Below are 19,298 nucleotides of genomic sequence, written 5' to 3' on the forward strand. Positions count from 1 at the left end.
GTTGGGTCTAAATTAACCTTACTAGCAAGTGTACTAGTCGGCGACTACAGCACAATGATAAGCAAGGGTCGAATCCACAGGGACGGTGTTATGTTTAATCCAAATGTATATTTGTGTGTATATATGGACAATGCAATCAAAAGTAAAGTTCAACTCAAGATTGTTTGGTTTGGTAATTAAACTAAAACAAGTAAAGAGCAAAGTATTTTTGGTATTTTCTTAGAATAGGGATGCAACTAATGCAAATGAGATGAACACCAAGGCTTTGGAATCCCCTTTGGGAAATAACTTGCGATGACACAAATTCACACACACATTTGCTAATTCGGGCATAACGAATCCGTACCTAAGTCGGTTTTAGCGCACCTAAGCCAAATCTCCCTAAAATCGATTACTAGCCATCTTATTGGTCTAGGTCGGATATTCCTAAATACATTCTAGCCATCTTATTGGTCTAAACATGCATAGGAATTCATGAAGTTCTATGGAGATTAGGATTCATACAAATTGTCACCTAATTAAAGGGAGACACGTTCATAATCAAGTGTTTCAAGAAGCATAATCTACTTGACATATTATTGTCTAAGCAAATTCTCCAAACAATTTCATCCAAAAACCTAAAGTGTTGGCCAAACACCACAAGCATGAAGAAATTGCAATCAAACATAGAAACACAAGATTTATACCCAAATCAACTCATATGTATGTAAATCAAGTCATAAACAAAGTCATCAAACCCAAGGCTTCATCCTAGCCTTGGCACAAGAGGTTTAGTTACACATAATGAGAGAAAAACACAAGAGAATAGATGAGAAAGGCATGAATAAACCCAATGAGTTGAGTAGATCCAAGTGGAGTTGAAGAATCTCTCCTCCTAGCTCCAAGAATCACCTTCCCCCTCTGTTTTCGCTCTCCAGAAATCTGTTTTAGGTCTCAAAATCCCCCGCAGCTCGGACAAATCGCGACTTAAAACACCCCAGAAAATTGCTTTTCATGCCTAGGCGCGTTGTTTTCACGCCTAGGCGCACGCCTAGGCGCAATCCTAGGCGTGCACAACTTAAAATTCAAGTCCAACTCTCTGGACTGGGCGTGCAGGAGTGATCCTGGGCGTGCACAATTTGTGCGCCTAGGCGCGCCACGCCTAGGCGCGTTACCCCTAGGCATATTATTCAAATGACCATAACTTCTCCATATGACCTCCGATTTGCATGATTTTAGGTTCTACGGAAAGCTTGAGATGTCTAGTTTCCAATGCCTTTTGTTGCGCTCAATTCCAATAATGTGACAGAAAGTTATGACTATTTGAACACACGAAGGTCGGTGGACATTTTCTTCAATTCAGCCCTTTTTCCGTCGCTTTTCATCCAAACCGCAATCAACCTATCAAAATACAAATCAACACATAAATACACTCATTATTTATCAAAAGAAAGCTTAAGAGGGGGATATTTCTACCAAAAACAATAGGTATTATCATACCTATCAAACACCCCACACTTAAACCTTACTTGTCCTCAAGTAAAACTAAACAAAGTACATCTACCAACTAACATCCTAACTCACTAACGCAGGAATCGCGATTGCATTTAGCATATGCAACAAGCCGTTAAACCCCTAGGTGTCCCTAGTGGAGAAGTTTTGTCTCCTGAGGGCTTACAAGAACGACACCCACAAACGTTTCAAGATAACTCAAATCAAACATATGGGAGGGAAATCACTAGAATCGAAACAATATACATCAATGCCATGCAATCAAAAAGATGTGGAAACCCCACACTTCATCCAAACATATACTCAATGAAGATTATCCATCTACTCAATCACTTCGTCTACATTAAGTGTGTGCAAAGAAGAAATGTATAATTATTTGGCTTCCAAGAGTTCATAGGCGCCAAACATAGTCACATTCCAAGAATTCCAAGAACAGTCAAGTAGTAATATCAATGCACTTTTATTTATATACATGCTTCTCTTCTTCTTCTTCTTCTCTTTTTTTTTTATTTTTTTATTTTCATCTTACTAGGCCCGTGCAATGCTCACTCCTTTAAGCTTTCTAGTCAACCCATGTAACGAGTTCTCAACCAATGACTCCCAACCAGTTGGTTTAGGGCATTATGTGATAAAGCACACCTCGGATCAATCACTCGAGTTGAAAAGGCTTCGAAGTTAAGCTAGCCTAGTATGTTCATCAAGATTGTCTTACCTTTTTACGCGAAACTCGAGTTGGTTAGACAAGAGCCCCGGTTACTCAGCAAGATCACAAGAGCGGAACATGCTTTTAATCATCATCAAATTTTTTTTTTTTTTTTTTTTTAACATGCATGTAATTAACTAGTGCCAATAATATAACTAACACGGTGTTCTAGATCATCTTAGAGAAAGTCCACATCCAACATCTATTCACCCAAGTCATACCCCACAAGCACACATTCTCGTGCAGGTGAATTACAGTGATTGTGCAATAGAGTAGACGTCAAGCATATAGAAGGATATGATGGGTTCCACAAACCAAGATTAGCTGCATTTCAATATAGCACTCAATTCAACAGAAAATTCCCATAAATATGCAAGATTCAAGCACTGAAAATTTTTTTTTTTTTTTTTTTAAATTCAGCTACTACAAAAATCATGTGAAATTTTGCACAAGATAATCCATATGCAGTCCACCACCCCACACTTTAAAGAATGCATTGTCCTCAATGCAAAACATAACAATGTAATAATGCACTAAAAAGAGGACAAGTTGAAACAATAGAACCTGGGGTTGGAGTCATGCATCGAGTGGATTGGGGTGCTGGCCTGGCCACAATTCTTCAATGTTTTCATGAACCCTTTCTAGCATATGAACCCCTTTTTTTTTTTTTTTTTTTTTTTATACCCACACGCCTAGGCGTGTATAAGGTGCGCCTAGGCATGGTCTGGCTATAAACATAATGCCCAGAAATTTAAACTTTCTTCATTGGGTTGCCTCCCAAGTAGCGCTAAGTTTAATGTCTTCAGCCAGACGTAGTTGTACATACAAAATCAACCAAGTATGCATCAACACTTAACAATTTAAGCAAACTCTCACCCCAAACGTTAAGAACATGCATGGTCGTCAATGCAAATAAATAAAGGGAGGGAGAAAGCTTAAACACAACACTTGTTTTAGAAAAGGAGAGAGACAACCTGATTTGGAGAAATCACCACAAGCCTCAACACCTTCACAACAATTCTTGGGAAACAAATCAAGGAGGATGGTGCATAGGATACTTTCCATTCAGAATCCCCGAAACATTTGGCCCACAGAATTCAAGTTGGCGAGCCACAAATTTCCACCCTTTTTCTATCTTAGAATTCGTTATTGTGAAAGTACCATGGATAGACAATTTCAATGTCTCAAAAGGAGCACTTGTTTTACCTCTCAACATTGTTTTGGACCGTGCCTTTTTCAACTTCCTTGCTCTTGTCCGCACGCCTTTCAAAGTTGGAGATAGCTTGCTAGTAACAAGGGAAGTAGCCAAGAGCTCGTTGGATATTGGCGATGATGGAGTCCTTTTGCTTTCAATGCTATCACCAACCACATATTCCACAACCTCATCACTTGAAGCTGTTTTTGTCAATAAATTCACTCTCTCATTGCCTACCATATCAACATGAAGGCATTCTCTAATGACATCCGGACTCTTGATAGCCTTAAAGATTTTGAACTCAATGGTCTTGTCAAAGACTGTCATTGTGAGCATGCCCTTTTCCACATCTATAATGGTCTTTGTGGTAGCCATGAAACCACGGCCTAGAATGAGTGGTACATCTCTTGTCGGATTAGGTTCACCCTCCATATCAAGCACCAGAAAATCCACCGGAATAACAAAATCACCCACCTTTACTAAAACATCTTCAACTAACCCAAAAGGGTGCACTAAAGAGCGATCAGCTAGTTGGAGAGTGACTGAAGTTGGTTTCAACTCACCTATCTTCAAAGTAGTGTAAACAGAATAAGGCATGATATTTACACTTGCACCAAGATCCATCAAGGCCTTTTCAATTTCTTTCTCTCCAATAATACAAGGAATGGTAAAGCTACCTGGATCTTTTAATTTGGGCGGGAGCTTCTTTTGTAAAATAGCACTCGTTTCTTCGGAGAGAAATACTTCTTCATGATCACCTATCTTCCTTTTGTTAGTGCACAACTCCTTCAAAAATTTTGCATATGCGGGAATAGACTTAATTGCCTCAATGAGTGGAATATTAATCTCCACTTTCTTCAAAACTTCAAAAATATCCCGATTATACTTGCTTTTCTTAGCTGGGGCAAGACGAGATGGAAAAGGCACTTTTGGAACATACTCTTCTACTTCCGGCCTTTCCTTCTCAACGTGAGGTATTTTGGAGGCACTTGGCTCCACCACTATAGGCTCATCATGATTCTCACCTTCAAGCTTTTTATACTCAATCTTGTTATCCACATTTTTCCCACTTCGCAAAACAGTAATAGCATTAGCATCCTCATACTGCTTAGGATTTACCTCAGGTTGACTCGGTAGCTTTCCTGGCTGTCTTTCACTCAAGGCATGAGCAAGTTGTCCTACTTGCATTTCAAGCTTTGCAATAGATTGAGTATTACTGGAAACAGTTTGTTGCAACTGAGTCATTGACTTGCTCATCTCTGCTTGGGAATGTTGCATTGTGACTTGTGATTGAGCAAGTTGGGAAATAAGGTCCTCCATAGTAAACTTCCTTGCATCTTGAGAAGGTGGTTCTTGTCGTGGAGCTTGTCAAGGTCTGGGCCCTTGATTGAAATTCTGGGGTGAAGCATAGGAGAAATTAGGGTGATTCTTCCATCCTGGGTTATATGTGTGAGAAAATGGATCATTCTGCTGCCTATGAAAAGGTTGAACTGCATTAACTTCCGCTTCAGGAAATGTCCCACTTCTAGAACATACATGAGTAGGATGATCGGTGCCTCCACAAATGCCACAAGGCTCCAGATTTCTACTCAGCAAAGTCACTACCGCATCCAATTTCCTAGCCACAGATGCCATCTCTGAATTTGAAGCACTAGCCTCATAAACCACGTGTCTAGGAGTATCAAGATCACGATTATCCCATTGTGAGGAATTTGCCACCACAGTCTCAATAATTTCATTGGCCTCAGTCGGTTCCTTAGCCATAATATTTCCTCCAGCAGCTGCATCTAACCTATGGCGGCATTCATCAGCCAGATGTTGGTAAAAGTATGATATAATCTGCCATGGCAAGAATTGATGATGTGGGCAACCAATCAATAAAGTTTTATATCGCTCCCAAGCCTTAAAAAGTGGTTCTCCCTTGTTCTGCCTAAAATGGAAAATCTGATCTCTAAGCCTCTGTGTCCTTGACTGAGTATAGAATTTCTGAATAAACTTAGCAGAAAGTTGATCCCAAGAAGTGATAGAATTTGGTGGCAAAGTCTTGAACCAGATCTTAGCACCTTCCTTAAGAGAAAAAGGAAATAGCTTCAACCGTATGAACTCTTCAGATATGCCCTGAATTTTTTGAGTGCCACAAATCTCCAGAAAATTATCAATGTGATCACTAGCATCTTGATTTTCCGCTCCTGAGAATGATGGGAGCATGTTAATCACATGGCATTTAAGCTCATAAGAGAGATTTGGCGGAATGGTTGGTAATACGATGCAAGATTGTCTAGTAGAGAATTGTGGCATAGAGTAGTCCATTATGGTGACAGGAGCATTTGCATTGTTGGCATTATTGCCAACTTCTTCACGATTTTCAGCCATGCTCGCTTGTTCAGAATGTTCCCCCAAATTTTTGTCACTAGACGAACTAGAGCAGGATGTAGGAGAAATAGAACGAGTGGAAGATTTCTCCTCAAGAAGATCCTTGTCTCTCTTGTTCCTTCGTGCACGTTCCAAGTCTAGATCAACAGGAAGAATTTCTGTATCTTGAGAACGCCTTCCTTGCATGAACTACAAACAAGAAAGAAAAGTATAAGGATCACTAATTATCAAGTAATAAAGAGCTAAACTAAGTATGTAAGTATCTATGTATATAAACACGAATGGATCAAATATAAGCAACAATCCCCGGCAACGGCGCCATAAACTTGTTGGGTCTAAATTAACCTTACTAGCAAGTGTACTAGTCGGCGACTACAGCACAATGATAAGCAAGGGTCGAATCCACAGGGACGGTGTTATGTTTAATCCAAATGTATATTTGTGTGTATATATGGACAATGCAATCAAAAGTAAAGTTCAACTCAAGATTGTTTGGTTTGGTAATTAAACTAAAACAAGTAAAGAGCAAAGTATTTTTGGTATTTTCTTAGAATAGGGATGCAACTAATGCAAATGAGATGAACACCAAGGCTTTGGAATCCCCCTTGGGAAATAACTTGCGATGACACAAATTCACACACACATTTGCTAATTCGGGCATAACGAATCCGTACCTAAGTCGGTTTTAGCGCACCTAAGCCAAATCTCCCTAAAATCGATTACTAGCCATCTTATTGGTCTAGGTCGGATATTCCTAAATACATTCTAGCCATCTTATTGGTCTAAACATGCATAGGAATTCATGAAGTTCTATGGAGATTAGGATTCATACAAATTGTCACCTAATTAAAGGGAGACACGTTCATAATCAAGTGTTTCAAGAAGCATAATCTACTTGACATATTATTGTCTAAGCAAATTCTCCAAACAATTTCATCCAAAAACCTAAAGTGTTGGCCAAACACCACAAGCATGAAGAAATTGCAATCAAACATAGAAACACAAGATTTATACCCAAATCAACTCATATGTATGTAAATCAAGTCATAAACAAAGTCATCAAACCCAAGGCTTCATCCTAGCCTTGGCACAAGAGGTTTAGTTACACATAATGAGAGAAAAACACAAGAGAATAGATGAGAAAGGCATGAATAAACCCAATGAGTTGAGTAGATCCAAGTGGAGTTGAAGAATCTCTCCTCCTAGCTCCAAGAATCACCTTCCCCCTCTGTTTTCGCTCTCCAGAAATCTGTTTTAGGTCTCAAAATCCCCCGCAGCTCGGACAAATCGCGACTTAAAACACCCCAGAAAATTGCTTTTCACGCCTAGGCGCGTTGTTTTCACGCCTAGGCGCACCACGCCTAGGCACACGCCTAGGCGCACGCCTAGGCGCAATCCTAGGCGTGCACAACTTAAAATTCAAGTCCAACTCTCTGGACTGGGCGTGCAGGAGTGATCCTGGGCGTGCACAATTTGTGCGCCTAGGCGCGCCACGCCTAGGCGCGCGCCTAGGCGCGTTACCCCTAGGCATATTATTCAAATGACCATAACTTCTCCATATGACCTCCGATTTGCATGATTTTAGGTTCTACGGAAAGCTTGAGATGTCTAGTTTCCAATGCCTTTTGTTGCGCTCAATTCCAATAATGTGACAGAAAGTTATGACTATTTGAACACACAAAGGTCGGTGGACATTTTCTTCAATTCAGCCCTTTTTCCGTCGCTTTTCATCCAAACCGCAATCAACCTATCAAAATACAAATCAACACATAAATACACTCATTATTTATCAAAAGAAAGCTTAAGAGGGGGATATTTCTACCAAAAACAATAGGTATTATCATACCTATCACGTACCCCAATTTTTCACCAAAAAATCTAATCTTATAACACCCCATTTGTCCCTATCATTTTCAGCTCAAATCTCCTTCTCTACCATCAAACCCTAAAACTTCATCCTTCAAAGCTTCAACCGTCCTAACTCGAAGGAGACTCACATAGGAGACTAAGTCACCAGAGAGAAGAAGGGGCGTAACTTCTTCGTCAGTGGCAATTGGTTAGAACTACTTCCATGAACTCGTTCTCTATGGCCTCTTTATTTGCAATGCAATCTACACTCCATCGATTTGTATTCTTTGGGTTGCCTTCCTTTTCGACCGATTAGACGATCAAAAGATTCAGGATAAAGCGGAGGTTTCTATTCCACTACTAGAATGACACTAATGAAATGATGACTTTATCTTAATAAAGACCTTCCTGGTAATGGCAGCTACGAGCTAAGCGAGAAAGTCTCCCTAACTCTGCAAAACAAAATTCGATCAGAGATCCTTTTACCGGTATTGATCGGAATGCTGTGAAATAACTAAGTCACTTGCATTAACTATCATAAGATCCCTTGCAGAAATGATCAAGAAGAAGAGAGAAGGTGTTGGTTGCTTACGAAGCTTCTAAAACAAGAAGAGAGAAGAAGGTGCTGCCATGGTAGAGTTGGGATTTAGGGTTTGAGATGGGGTGTAGTTTGTGTTTTTACTCAAAATTGAAAAAAGGGGTATACAACGGAATGTTATATTTTTAACTATGATGCACTAAAATTTGGGTCTACTTAGTTAATTTTGGGGTGCATATATTGTTAATAATTATTGTGATTAAGTCGGTAGACTTTGTTTATATATGGATTGTAATCAACGTTATGGGTGGCGTGAGTACCTCTGGCCTTAATTTTTGTATTTTCCCTTGGAATCAGAAATATTATCAGGTCCTGACCTTATTAAAAAAAAATTCAAAATTTAAACCTTCAAAGAAAAAGCGTATGAAAATTTCTCTCACTTATTTTTGGCCAAATAATTATTACTCGTGGAGCCGTATATCCCCGTCACTCGCATAGTAGCATTTTCGTTAGAATTTTTGTCGGCATGCCAGTTTTGTGGGGCCGGCTCGCAGTTGCGTATAAAGTAGACCGGGCCATATGGGCCTTTCTGAGCCTGGGCTCCCAGCAGCCTGTAACTCTTAATGAACAAGGCTAAACTGGGCTAGGGTGATATACAAGATTAGGTTTTAGGATTTTGGGCTAGGCTCAACCTAAGATTAAGCCCTTCCTAGATGCGCAAGCACCGAAATAGGGCCTCTTTCGGCCCACTTACCCAATATCCAGACACGGTGATAGGGTTTAATGGTTGCTGGCTTATCGCTGTGTATATATTGTTCTGGTGCGCAGCCGCGAGTTCTAGCTAGGGTTTCTTTCACCTTCTGGTACTCTCTCTAACAATTTATCTACGGCCACCCATTTTTCTTTTTTTCTTTTGATTTTCCACACATCAGTTTCATGGTTTCTATTCTAACACACGGTTTCTGGTATTTTTTTTGATAGTTTGGTTTTTGTTCGCAGGAGAACTATCGGCGAGCGAGCTTTTTGGAAGGGCAAACATGAGGTATGCTTGTCATTAGTTACTGTTTGTTATTTTAAGTTCTCAATCTATGATTTACAAGTATGATGTAAATGGATTATGCGGTGAAGTGTTGCATTCTCAGAATTTGCAAAAAAGTCTTACAGATGTGAAATGTCGGAAGTCAATTTTGATCTATTAGGATAGTTGAGTTTCTTTTGTGGAGATGAATTGCGATTAACTTACGAATCCTTATTTACGAACTAAGCCAATAATAATCCTATTTTGATCTGTCAATTGCATATTTGTTAGTTGCCTGGGAGTAGGATTAACATCTATAAAATGCTGTCAGTATTCTGTGATTGGTTTATTGTTTTCAGTTTTTCTTGTTGGGTTCAAGAATTACTTAAATCAAATTCGTGTGTTATATGTTCTTAATAGTCTCTAGGCTCTTACATTGCATGTGTTTTAGTGGATTATGTTTTCTTATGATTCTTATTTGTTTGCTTATGTTACTGATACATCATAGTTTTGAAGGATCCTATGCTACCCTTTATCAGATTCTCTTTACTCGCTCATAGTCTTTATCTTTGGTGGCCAATGATAAGTTTTGCCTCGAACTCTCTGAAAATTTCTTCTGATTTTGCAGTAAGCTTCAGAGTGATGCCCTGAGAGAAGCTATCGCAACCATTGTGAAAGAGTCCACAGAGAAAAAGAGAAACTTTGTTCAGACTATTGAACTCCAGATTGGGTTGAAGAATTATGATCCCCAGAAAGATAAGCGTTTCAGTGGTTCTGTGAAATTGCCGCATATTCCTCGTCCGAAAATGAAAGTATGCATGCTTGGTGATGCTCAGCATGTGGAAGAGGTAAATATGCCTCTCTATTTGTCTAAATTACAAAGGACTTATTGGTGGAATTATACCATAGAGGCATTTATTGTTACTAACAAAATGATTGCCTGTCTCACAAAACAAATTAGTTTTTTTTTATAAAATTTTGAACCTTTGTTTCTATTCCTTTTGAGCTTGCATGACCTAGAAAAATGTGCTTTTATTAACTGTTGTACCATTCTAGTTTCTGTAGTTGTGAATAACTTTTATAGACAATTTGATATGGTTTACATTGTGGTTCTTTGATAGCATACTGTTGTAAAGGTTGGATTATTACACTCTTCCATATCTATGCTTTCATTGACCATCATGCTTCAGTTATTTGGTTGAGTGCGTATCAAGTGCTTTTCAATTTTAAGTTTTTAGCAGTTTTTTAATTCGTAAATTTTTGAACAAATGCAATTGGAATAATATGGCTAGGATGTTGTTTATAACAAATGCAATTGGTTTTCTTGTGATTTGTGAACTCTCTCCGACAGGCAGAGAAAATTGGTTTGGATTATATGGATGTGGAAGCATTGAAGAAGCTAAACAAGAACAAAAAACTTGTTAAGAAGCTCGCAAAGAAGCACCATGCCTTTTTGGCTTCAGAATCTGTCATCAAACAGATCCCTCGTCTTTTGGGGCCTGGTCTCAACAAGGCAGGCAAGTAATTTTGTTGAGAGTTGAATATGTATTGAATTTGTGTTTTCAAGTGTTTTATCCTTTGTGTGATATTATAATGTTCCAGTTTGACCTCCTTCTTTTTGGTTATAACTGGCCATTTAATGACACATATTTGTAGATATGCTTCATCACTTCTGTTATCCTTTTGGTCGGTTGATATTAGTTTGTATATGGATGTAGTAACTCGTACATGAGGATTTGTTCGGCATTTATTTACTTGCTTTTAATGGGAAAATTTCTAAACTCTTGCCTGGTGATTATATACGTTTGTTTAGTTCACCTTTTCACTCTTCATGTTTTCACTTGTGCTGTTGATATCTAAGTTGGTTTTATTCTGCCAATTCAGGAAAGTTTCCTACACTTGTTTCTCATCAAGAGTCCCTTGAGTCTAAAGTTAACGAGACCAAGGCAACAGTGAAATTCCAGTTGAAGAAGGTTCTCTGCATGGGAGTTGCTGTGGGAAATGTTTCTATGGAGGAGAAGCAGATATTCCAGAATGTTCAAATGAGTGTTAACTTCCTGGTTTCCTTGTTGAAGAAGAATTGGCAGAATGTGAGTTCTGATCACCCTTGCATCTACTGAACATGAATCTCTAAGTTTTAAGCGAACTCTGTTAACTCTTAACGCTATTTTTCGTTTTTTTGAGGTAGTTATTTATGGTTTCACTGATTGTCCAGTTAGCTGTCACTCAAAAATTGTAAATATAATGTTAACTGTTTTTTGGAATCTTTGAAAATCAGGATTTATCAGTTTCGCCTATTTTTCATAGAATGTGTTAACGACATAGTCTGGACTCTGGATTGCTTTTATTGAGTTGACCAATTTTATTTCTTAAGATTTAAATTTGGCCTTTCCTTCAGAGGGAGGGGTGCAGTGGTTTGTTATTCCCCCTTTTATGCCCCGTTAATTTCCCCCATACTTGATTTATTGTGAAAGCTGTTCCACTTGTAACTGGTTCTGACATTCTTCTTATTTGTTATAATCAGGTCAGATGTTTGTACCTGAAGAGCACCATGGGCAGTCCAAACCGCATCTTCTGAGTTAAATTTATATATGTTGAAGATGTGTAAGGAGAGAACTAGTTGAACAAATACTGAAAAGTTTTCTATCAGAATGCTCATGTTTTCCTTCTGTTTTGCTAGTTACTTTGTTTCCTTGGTGAGTAGTGTTAAAATGTTAAGACGTACCCAAGATTTTGGAGAAGGTGATTTTTTTTTGCTTTTTAATTTTGAACCTCAACTGGAACTTTGGTATTATTGTTCTGTCACTACCTCTTTGCAATGCCTTCTATATTCAGATTAGCTTATGCTACCGGCTTTGGCGTGGTAGTAGTTTGTTGGTAGTGTTGGTATCAATCGACATTTACTCGTTAATTTTGTCAGGAAAATGTTTAAGATGCATGTTTCATTTGCCAATTTGTTTTTTTGTTTTTTTTTTTTTAACTTCGTGATAAAATTCTCTTTTCGAGTCTATTGATGGCTGATGCTAATCAATTCCAAGAAGCTATTTCTGGGTTTCAAATCGTACTTCTAGTGTGGGTGTATAGACGTTTAATTATTCTGTTCTGTGAAAGTTTACGAACATTTTGTATCTATAGAAATTTTAATTTATCTAAAGCTAATAATTAGTTCTCAATGAAATCACAAGATAAGGATTAATCTATGTTGTTAATCAAATCGACATTCCTTTTGGCGTGTTGAACCAGAATTTCTTGAGTTCTGGAAAAGCTTGACGAACTCTATATTTCAAAACTCAAAAGGTAACATATCTTCATGGATTGGTTATGAAATCGAACCTAGAAGGGGAACTAATCGGTTTTGTATTATTTAGGTTTGGTTCAAAAGATGTTTTAGAGAATCAAAGCAAATTGAGCTGAATTAGTTAAATTCAATCCGACTTCTCGTATAATTGCGAGGCCATTACCCGGAGGGTCAAATGCCGTTTCTTTGTTTGGAAGACGAGAACTGCTAAACTAGCGACCGTCTCGAATCTGGGAATGTAAAAGGCGGAGAATCCCAGAAGCCGTTTCTTCTGTTGCCGACGAGCTATTCCTCCGACAAAGCTTTTGGAAACAGCGGAAGCTGATCGCAGTAAGCCCAAGCACTTGAAATCCTACGGTAATTCCTGTATTCAAAAGCTTCGAAGATTTAGTTCCAATTTCATGCCCTAGATCTTGAAATTGAATTGCTATAATTTGTTGCTCTACAGTTAAATAGTTACGTGGCTATATCTTCCCTTCCACTTTTATACCATTTTGGCGCTGATGCTTTGATGTCTGCTTGTTTTCTATTTCACTGACTTATGTCCCAGTGATTCTGTTATTTCTTTGGTTTTGGTAGAGGAGGTTTAATTCAATAAAAAATGAGGCTGAATAAGTTTATATCGAATCAGCGTGTCTTAAGAGTATGATATGGTTTCCCGCAAAAGGAAAACTAGCTAAGCCACACACCTCCTCTCCCCACAAAACAGAAATTAATTGCTTCTTGACATGAATGCAATCTCACATTGTAATCATCAATGAAGCCTTAAATACAACTATTAAGGAATGACTTTATGAATACAAAATCAAAACCATATTACAATTCTCCATGTGGATTCTACTTACGCGTAAACTGATTAACACTCTCCCTAGTTCTAGTCGACACTTTATTTAGGGAGTCATCATCTTGTAGTCGTCATTCATTTTGATATTAATCCTCACCCCTTTAGGAATACCAGGCGCTCCAGATGCAGAAGTAGGATATGATGGAGGTTGCTTCTGGCAAAACAATTGGTATTCCATTGTCCTTCATTTCAGCTATTCGTATGGTTATTAATATCTCCATCAGGAAGGAATGTACTCCCGATGGAGCCATTGCTGAGACCATGCCGGCTCTTCATTTGGATCTATATCTCCATCCAGTAGATACGTACCTCTGATGGAGCCATTGGTAAGACCATGCCGTGTAGCCTCCATGGGCCATCTGGTAAATCATTGATTCGATAAGACAATGGCTAAAGCCATTCCAGAATTTTTAAAAGAGAGACACTGCATTTCATGAAGGACTCAAAAGGGTGAACAAAGTAATGTGATTAGAATGGTTGAATTTCTTGCCTGGTTTGGCAGTAGAGTTGTTCTATTTATGAAGTTGTCTAACCTGTTACTTGACATTTGGCATCTGTGGATTGGTCTTGACACGTTGGTAAACAACAAAGTGATAACATTTGGCATCTTCGGATTGGCAAAGACACGTAACTGAACCACAATGTAAATCTCGTGTTTTCCCGGTTGGTCATTTGAGGAGCCCAAGACATCATAGTTATTCCATATATGCACCAGTCCAGTTGCAGTATGATGCCATTTTCATATGTAACAAGGTCACGTGAAGTTTGTTTTCCCCCGTCAACTACCTTGAGGTGGTGATTCTTGTGAGCGAGAGCATGAAATTTTAAAATTTTTATAACTTGCAGGAATTTGGTCCATATTAATGGTGAGAGATACCACTCCTTGAGGTGGTGTTTCTCGTGAGCGAGAGCGTGAAATTTCAAAAAATTTAAAACTTGCAGGGATGTGGTCCATATTAATGGTGAGAGATGCCACTTAGGTGCCCCTTATTCTTTCCATACACTCTTTAATCCTAGAATTTCTATATTTACTTGCATATAAAGTTATGACCATTTATATGCGGTAGTGTTAAATGAATTAGATGCACAGAATGTATTCATAGGTGTTTAGAGAAGGATATGGATATGGAAGATTGGTAACACGTATGAATTCTAATTCTTTGTTGTGATTTGGTGTGATTTTCCTTCTGTTATGATGCACCTGTTCCAGAAAACTACTGCTGAAGCACCTTTAAAGATAGTTGGTTGACCTAAGTTTTAAAAACTAGATGTTGAAGTGAAATTTTGATCGAGCAAGGTTGAAAGAACATTTTTGTAGAGCATGCTAGAGCTTAACGTATGTTTTACTTTCTAAGGGCATCTTCAATGGGAGATGCAAATGGCCTAACGATCATTTTGTTTCTCCAAACCACCAAATCAAGCCTCCAGTGGGAGATGCAAAAAAGGTGATCCACTCTGGTTAATGCTTTTAATACTGACATTATGATTAATGAAACTTCAACTTCCCCTCATTTAGTAACCTATCTGCTAAGCTTCGATGAGAAGCTACTGCGTGTGAATTGTACTTACTTATTGAATGAAGATTCCTAAATTTGCACATACACATACTTCATTTGTTGAACTTTTGTTTTAGTAGATGAGATAATAATCAAATGTGATCATTATGAAATCTCTACAAAATTTGTTTTTCTTGGATTATGGTGTATCAATGAATTGCAGAATCAGGTAATGTTTTATGTCATGGCTAGGTCAATGATCTACGAGATGGGATTGTCTCTTAATTTCGCTCAAAATCTTTTAATGACTCGAGACTAGTTCCTGGTCAAAAGCAGGGATGCTCCTTGTTTCTTCTTAATTTATATTTTCATTTAGTCATGTATCGTAGGACATATATAGTAGGAGTGGTTTCGTGTTTTTTTTTTTCCCGTTCACTCTTGCTCAAGACGTATTCTTTGTATACATGCATCGATTTTGCTTCGACTGACATGCTAATGAATCATAACAAGCGGGATAGTCTTGTATGAATATTGTGTCATATATCTGATAAATATGAAGCTGCTAATTTTGTTGATGTCAAGGTGAAACTGTTAGCTATCTTTTGGATCAGATGGAGAGAAGATGTGAGAGAAGGACACTGCATCAGCTTCTGATCTAGTTGTAGCCTGCCAGCCTCACAACTCCTCAGAGGAATCACAAAGGCTTTGAAAAGGAAGCAGTTCTGATTCTGAAGTTGCTAATTATACTATCACGTGTGTTGGGTTGCAGCTTCTTGTGTGTTCATCTGATGAAAAACTCCCGCCTTACAGAATGAGCACTTCCTGATGCTATCATATTTTACTTGTACAGTAGTTGAACCGGAATAGCCTGCCTTGCGGCTGCACTCCATAGTCACCATGAGCATTATCAGAGTACCTGTGGAGTTGAATTTATGGTCTATTTTAAGTAAGCATGCTGAGAATATTCATTATGATTATGATGATTTGAAACCATAAGCTGTAAAGTCCTACTAATAGTATATTCTTTATTTTAAGATCATGATTCATGAGTTGTTATGGGCGTATGGCTGATTAATGTAAAGACGTTTTCATTCCACCCATTTTCTGGTCAAGATGTTGCCACAAATTGACGACACGAGTTTGATCCCAAACAAGACATTTTTGGACAATTTTGGTCTCGAATACCGACTCTAGGATAACTACGAATCAGAATTTCACGTTTCCGATAAGTTTCAACTAGAGAATAACCCCAATAGACGACAATATGATTGGCAATGACAAATTTGATTACCGGGTGCATTTGTAAAATGTCTCAGATTTATGTAATTTGAGTGTATTTATAAAAGTTTAGAGTTTTCATGGGTTATTATTAAGAAGGAGTATTTAATAAAAATTGGAGTATGACTAAAGTTTCCCAAAAGGTTGGTGAGTTGGGCCCGAGACCTCTACGCTCTAGTGGAGGGGCATCTTTATGGAATTGGGCTGGGCTTTCTTTTGATGCCAAACCCAAAACCCCACTAAATAAAGCTCTCTCCCGCTTTTAGAAGTGAGAACGTCATCGTGTTCTCCGCTCGTAAACCACACTCACCGTCCCTAGTTTGCTCTGATTCTCTTCCCTTCGGTAAGCTCTCGCTGTCTATCTCTATGTCTATATCTATATCTATATCACGCCAATCACTCTTTTGCCTTCTATGTCTAATACACTTATGAATATTTTCATTTGTGAGATTTCCCTCCGATCTGTGGCCTTTCAGTCGCTCTCAAGGTTTTGTTTTTGAATTTTTGCTTCTTTTGTTTTCTTGTTTTTTATTTTTTTTTATTTTTGAATCGTTTCAAGGGGAAATATCTGGTTTTGTCAATGCTGTCACTTCGCGGCAAGAATCTCGTGTTTGATCGATTTATCAGTTGAATAGGCTGGGGTTTTAGTCTTATACCATATTGAACACGTGATTCTTTTTCAGAGGCACTCTATCGTTCAAAAAGTGGTGTGAACAACCAAATCAATTATTTGATTCACACCTAAAGTTGAAAAGATGTTACCTTCTTCTTCTACGCATTGCCATTTTTGAAGGTGAATTTTGAACTGTTCTGCTCCTAAAATTTTTGAACTTTCCTTTCAAGTATTTGTTCATAAGAAACTCACTCATACTGTCTTTTAAGTTGGTAGATTTTGTATGGTTGAATTTTCTTTTTGGTGAATGGATGTAATGTTGTTCATTGAAAACACTTGATTGATGTTCAACGTTCGTGTTGGATGCTTATGATGCATTTCTGTATGATATCTCCAACTACTAGACAACTTAAAACAAGTTGACATCAGGCAAGGTTGAATGATTACCTAATCTATTTATGTAAATTAGGGCTTTCTGTGCCGTAATGAATACATGATAGCATATCCCGTGTCCTCTTTGATCGTCTCTTTCTTCTATTGTTTGAGATGAAGTAAAGTCTTATGTTGGTCACTGAAAGATGATGTGCTTTTCAACTCAGTCACTCTTGTTTCAAATTTCTCAATATGATCCCTCAAAGATGAGATTTTTCTCATGACTAGTCACCCGGTCACTGGAAAGTGATGTGTGGCTGCCATAGTGTTGCCGGAGTGACGTGTGGGACTTTTCACCCGGTCAGCAGTGCTGACATGTTTTTTGTCAGATTGTTTGTCCTTCAAAAAAGACACAAGCTATGAAATTTGAAGTGATTGCATTAAAAAACAGATAGAAGAGGGGATATTTGATATTGAAGTGTTAGTGCTATTAAAGAAAAAGAATAAATTTTAAAAAGTGCTATTAACGTAAAACCTGGATTTTTTTTAAAATATTTTTCTTGATGTGATGGGAGATGGAGAATTTACTCATGGACACAGAAGTAGCAGACTATGATAGAGGAGTTAAATTCTGACAGGCTTCTATGTGTTATTCACAAGCTTGTTCATGTTTTCCCTATTGGAGCCTGTTTGTGAAGGAGAGAAATTCTATTAATGTAAAATGGTACCATAAGAAACCTGAAAGTGAAGCTCATAAACTTCACTTTAAGTTTTTCTGATGGCTCATTCATGATATTATTTACTTGTACTTCAAATGTTATATTGGCACACTTGCTGAACCAGCTGATGGTTGCTATTTTCATTTTGATTCAGGGGTGAAGATGACAATTGTCGGAGCTCCCTCCCAGTGGATGAGGGTTAGTATTATATATATCATTCAGAAAGTTATTGCATTGGTTACTTGTTGCCAACAAGTTGTTGGGCCTTATTCTTCAGTACTGAATATGCTGGCATGACACTTTACACACTCGTCTTTGCAGTAATCACTTTTATGGAATTGACATTTTTTGCAAGATTTTTGAGCCATAGTTGATTGATGGCCCAATTGTGAAAGCAACGTTGTTGCAAACAATCGGCAGCCCCAAAATGGGGCTGGTCCTTGGATTCTATTATTGTCTGTGTATACCTATGTAGGGTTGATACATGATGTAAACCCTTACCAGCATCTGAAGTAAAAAAAAAAAATCATTCTGAGATTTTTCTCACCAAGATTGTATCACAAGCAAAGTTTGATGGCTGAAAATTGAAATTGACATAATGACATTGTGGGGAAAACTAGTGGAAGTTGACAATGAAAGAAGTAGTGTAATGAAATCTATTTGACTCATATTTATATTCTTTTCTTTTCACTTCTTTTTCAATTTGCAGGGTTCACTTGTTAAAAGTGCACAGAAACTTTCTAATGGGACATTAAGGATGATTCGATGCCTCCACATTTCTCCACATATTATTATTGTGAGGACCCATCCATCCATGCATTTTACTTTCTTTCCTTTTTTTTTTTTATATATCATTTAATTGGATTTTTTTAAAAAATAAATTAATTAATTAAAAATAAAAGAAGAAAAAGAAGCAGCATAAAAGTGCATCATATTAAATTGAAATTAATTGGCGTACAAGCCCACCAAAATTTATGTATGTAAGACTAGTACTCATTAGTAATTACATTCAACTAATAAAGTTGGTTGGCATCGTAGTGATTAAATGTCAATATTATAATTATTATAAGTAAAGATCAAGCAAATAGTGATTAAAAATAACGATAAATAGAGTACAATTGTTTTATTTGATGATTTGAAATTACTCAAATTTCTTCATCTTCATGAAGGAAAATTTTACTTTTTTATCAAATTCCGAACAAACCTAAGAGTAATGCCAGCCTACCTTCCGTACAAGGTGCTTTGCACGTGCATTCTCGTCAGAATTACGTTTAATTTTTCAACTTCATGATATTATAAATTCTCTCATATTTATAATACTTCATGTGATATCATGGTCTACCGTTTGCCTTTTGGAGCATAAAAATTAAAAAAGACACGTTTTTATTTTTCTTTCAATTATAAACTAACCGACATGTACTCCCACCTGTTCAGATGCGAATACAGCTACTGTTCGTTCGATTTGAAGGAAAAAACAATAAACATTACACCTCTCTCAAATCTTTCTGAGTT

At 37.7% G+C, this 19,298-nt stretch overlaps 1 protein-coding gene, 1 long non-coding RNA gene and 1 other non-coding gene across 4 annotated transcripts; all 3 read left to right on the plus strand.

Moving 5' to 3' along the window:
- Positions 1-5,241: 5,241 nt before the first annotated feature.
- On the plus strand, positions 5,242-5,348 carry LOC120003160. The gene has a single exon (XR_005469291.1). It is a non-coding gene; the product is annotated as a small nucleolar RNA R71 (small nucleolar RNA).
- A 3,557-nt stretch (positions 5,349-8,905) lies between these two features.
- LOC120003055 (60S ribosomal protein L10a-1-like) lies at positions 8,906-12,028 on the plus strand. Of its 2 annotated transcripts, none has more exons than XM_038851951.1 (6): positions 8,906-9,011; positions 9,148-9,190; positions 9,795-10,014; positions 10,518-10,683; positions 11,051-11,256; positions 11,691-12,028. In XM_038851951.1, the coding sequence occupies exons 2-6, from the start codon at positions 9,186-9,188 to the stop codon at positions 11,742-11,744; spliced, it is 651 nt and encodes a 216-aa protein (XP_038707879.1). In that variant the 5' UTR covers positions 8,906-9,011; positions 9,148-9,185; the 3' UTR covers positions 11,745-12,028. The 2 variants fall into 2 exon arrangements, with proteins under 2 accessions (XP_038707879.1, XP_038707880.1); XM_038851952.1 differs by having other exon boundaries at positions 8,948-9,011; positions 9,130-9,190.
- Positions 12,029-16,321: 4,293 nt separating this feature from the next.
- LOC120003004 lies at positions 16,322-18,323 on the plus strand. The gene is made up of 2 exons (XR_005469227.1): positions 16,322-16,425; positions 17,941-18,323. It is a non-coding gene; the product is annotated as an uncharacterized LOC120003004 (long non-coding RNA).
- Positions 18,324-19,298: the final 975 nt, after the last annotated feature.

This window comes from Tripterygium wilfordii, chromosome 7, assembly GCF_013401445.1.
Source record: "Tripterygium wilfordii isolate XIE 37 chromosome 7, ASM1340144v1, whole genome shotgun sequence".
NCBI lineage: Eukaryota > Viridiplantae > Streptophyta > Magnoliopsida > Celastrales > Celastraceae > Tripterygium > Tripterygium wilfordii.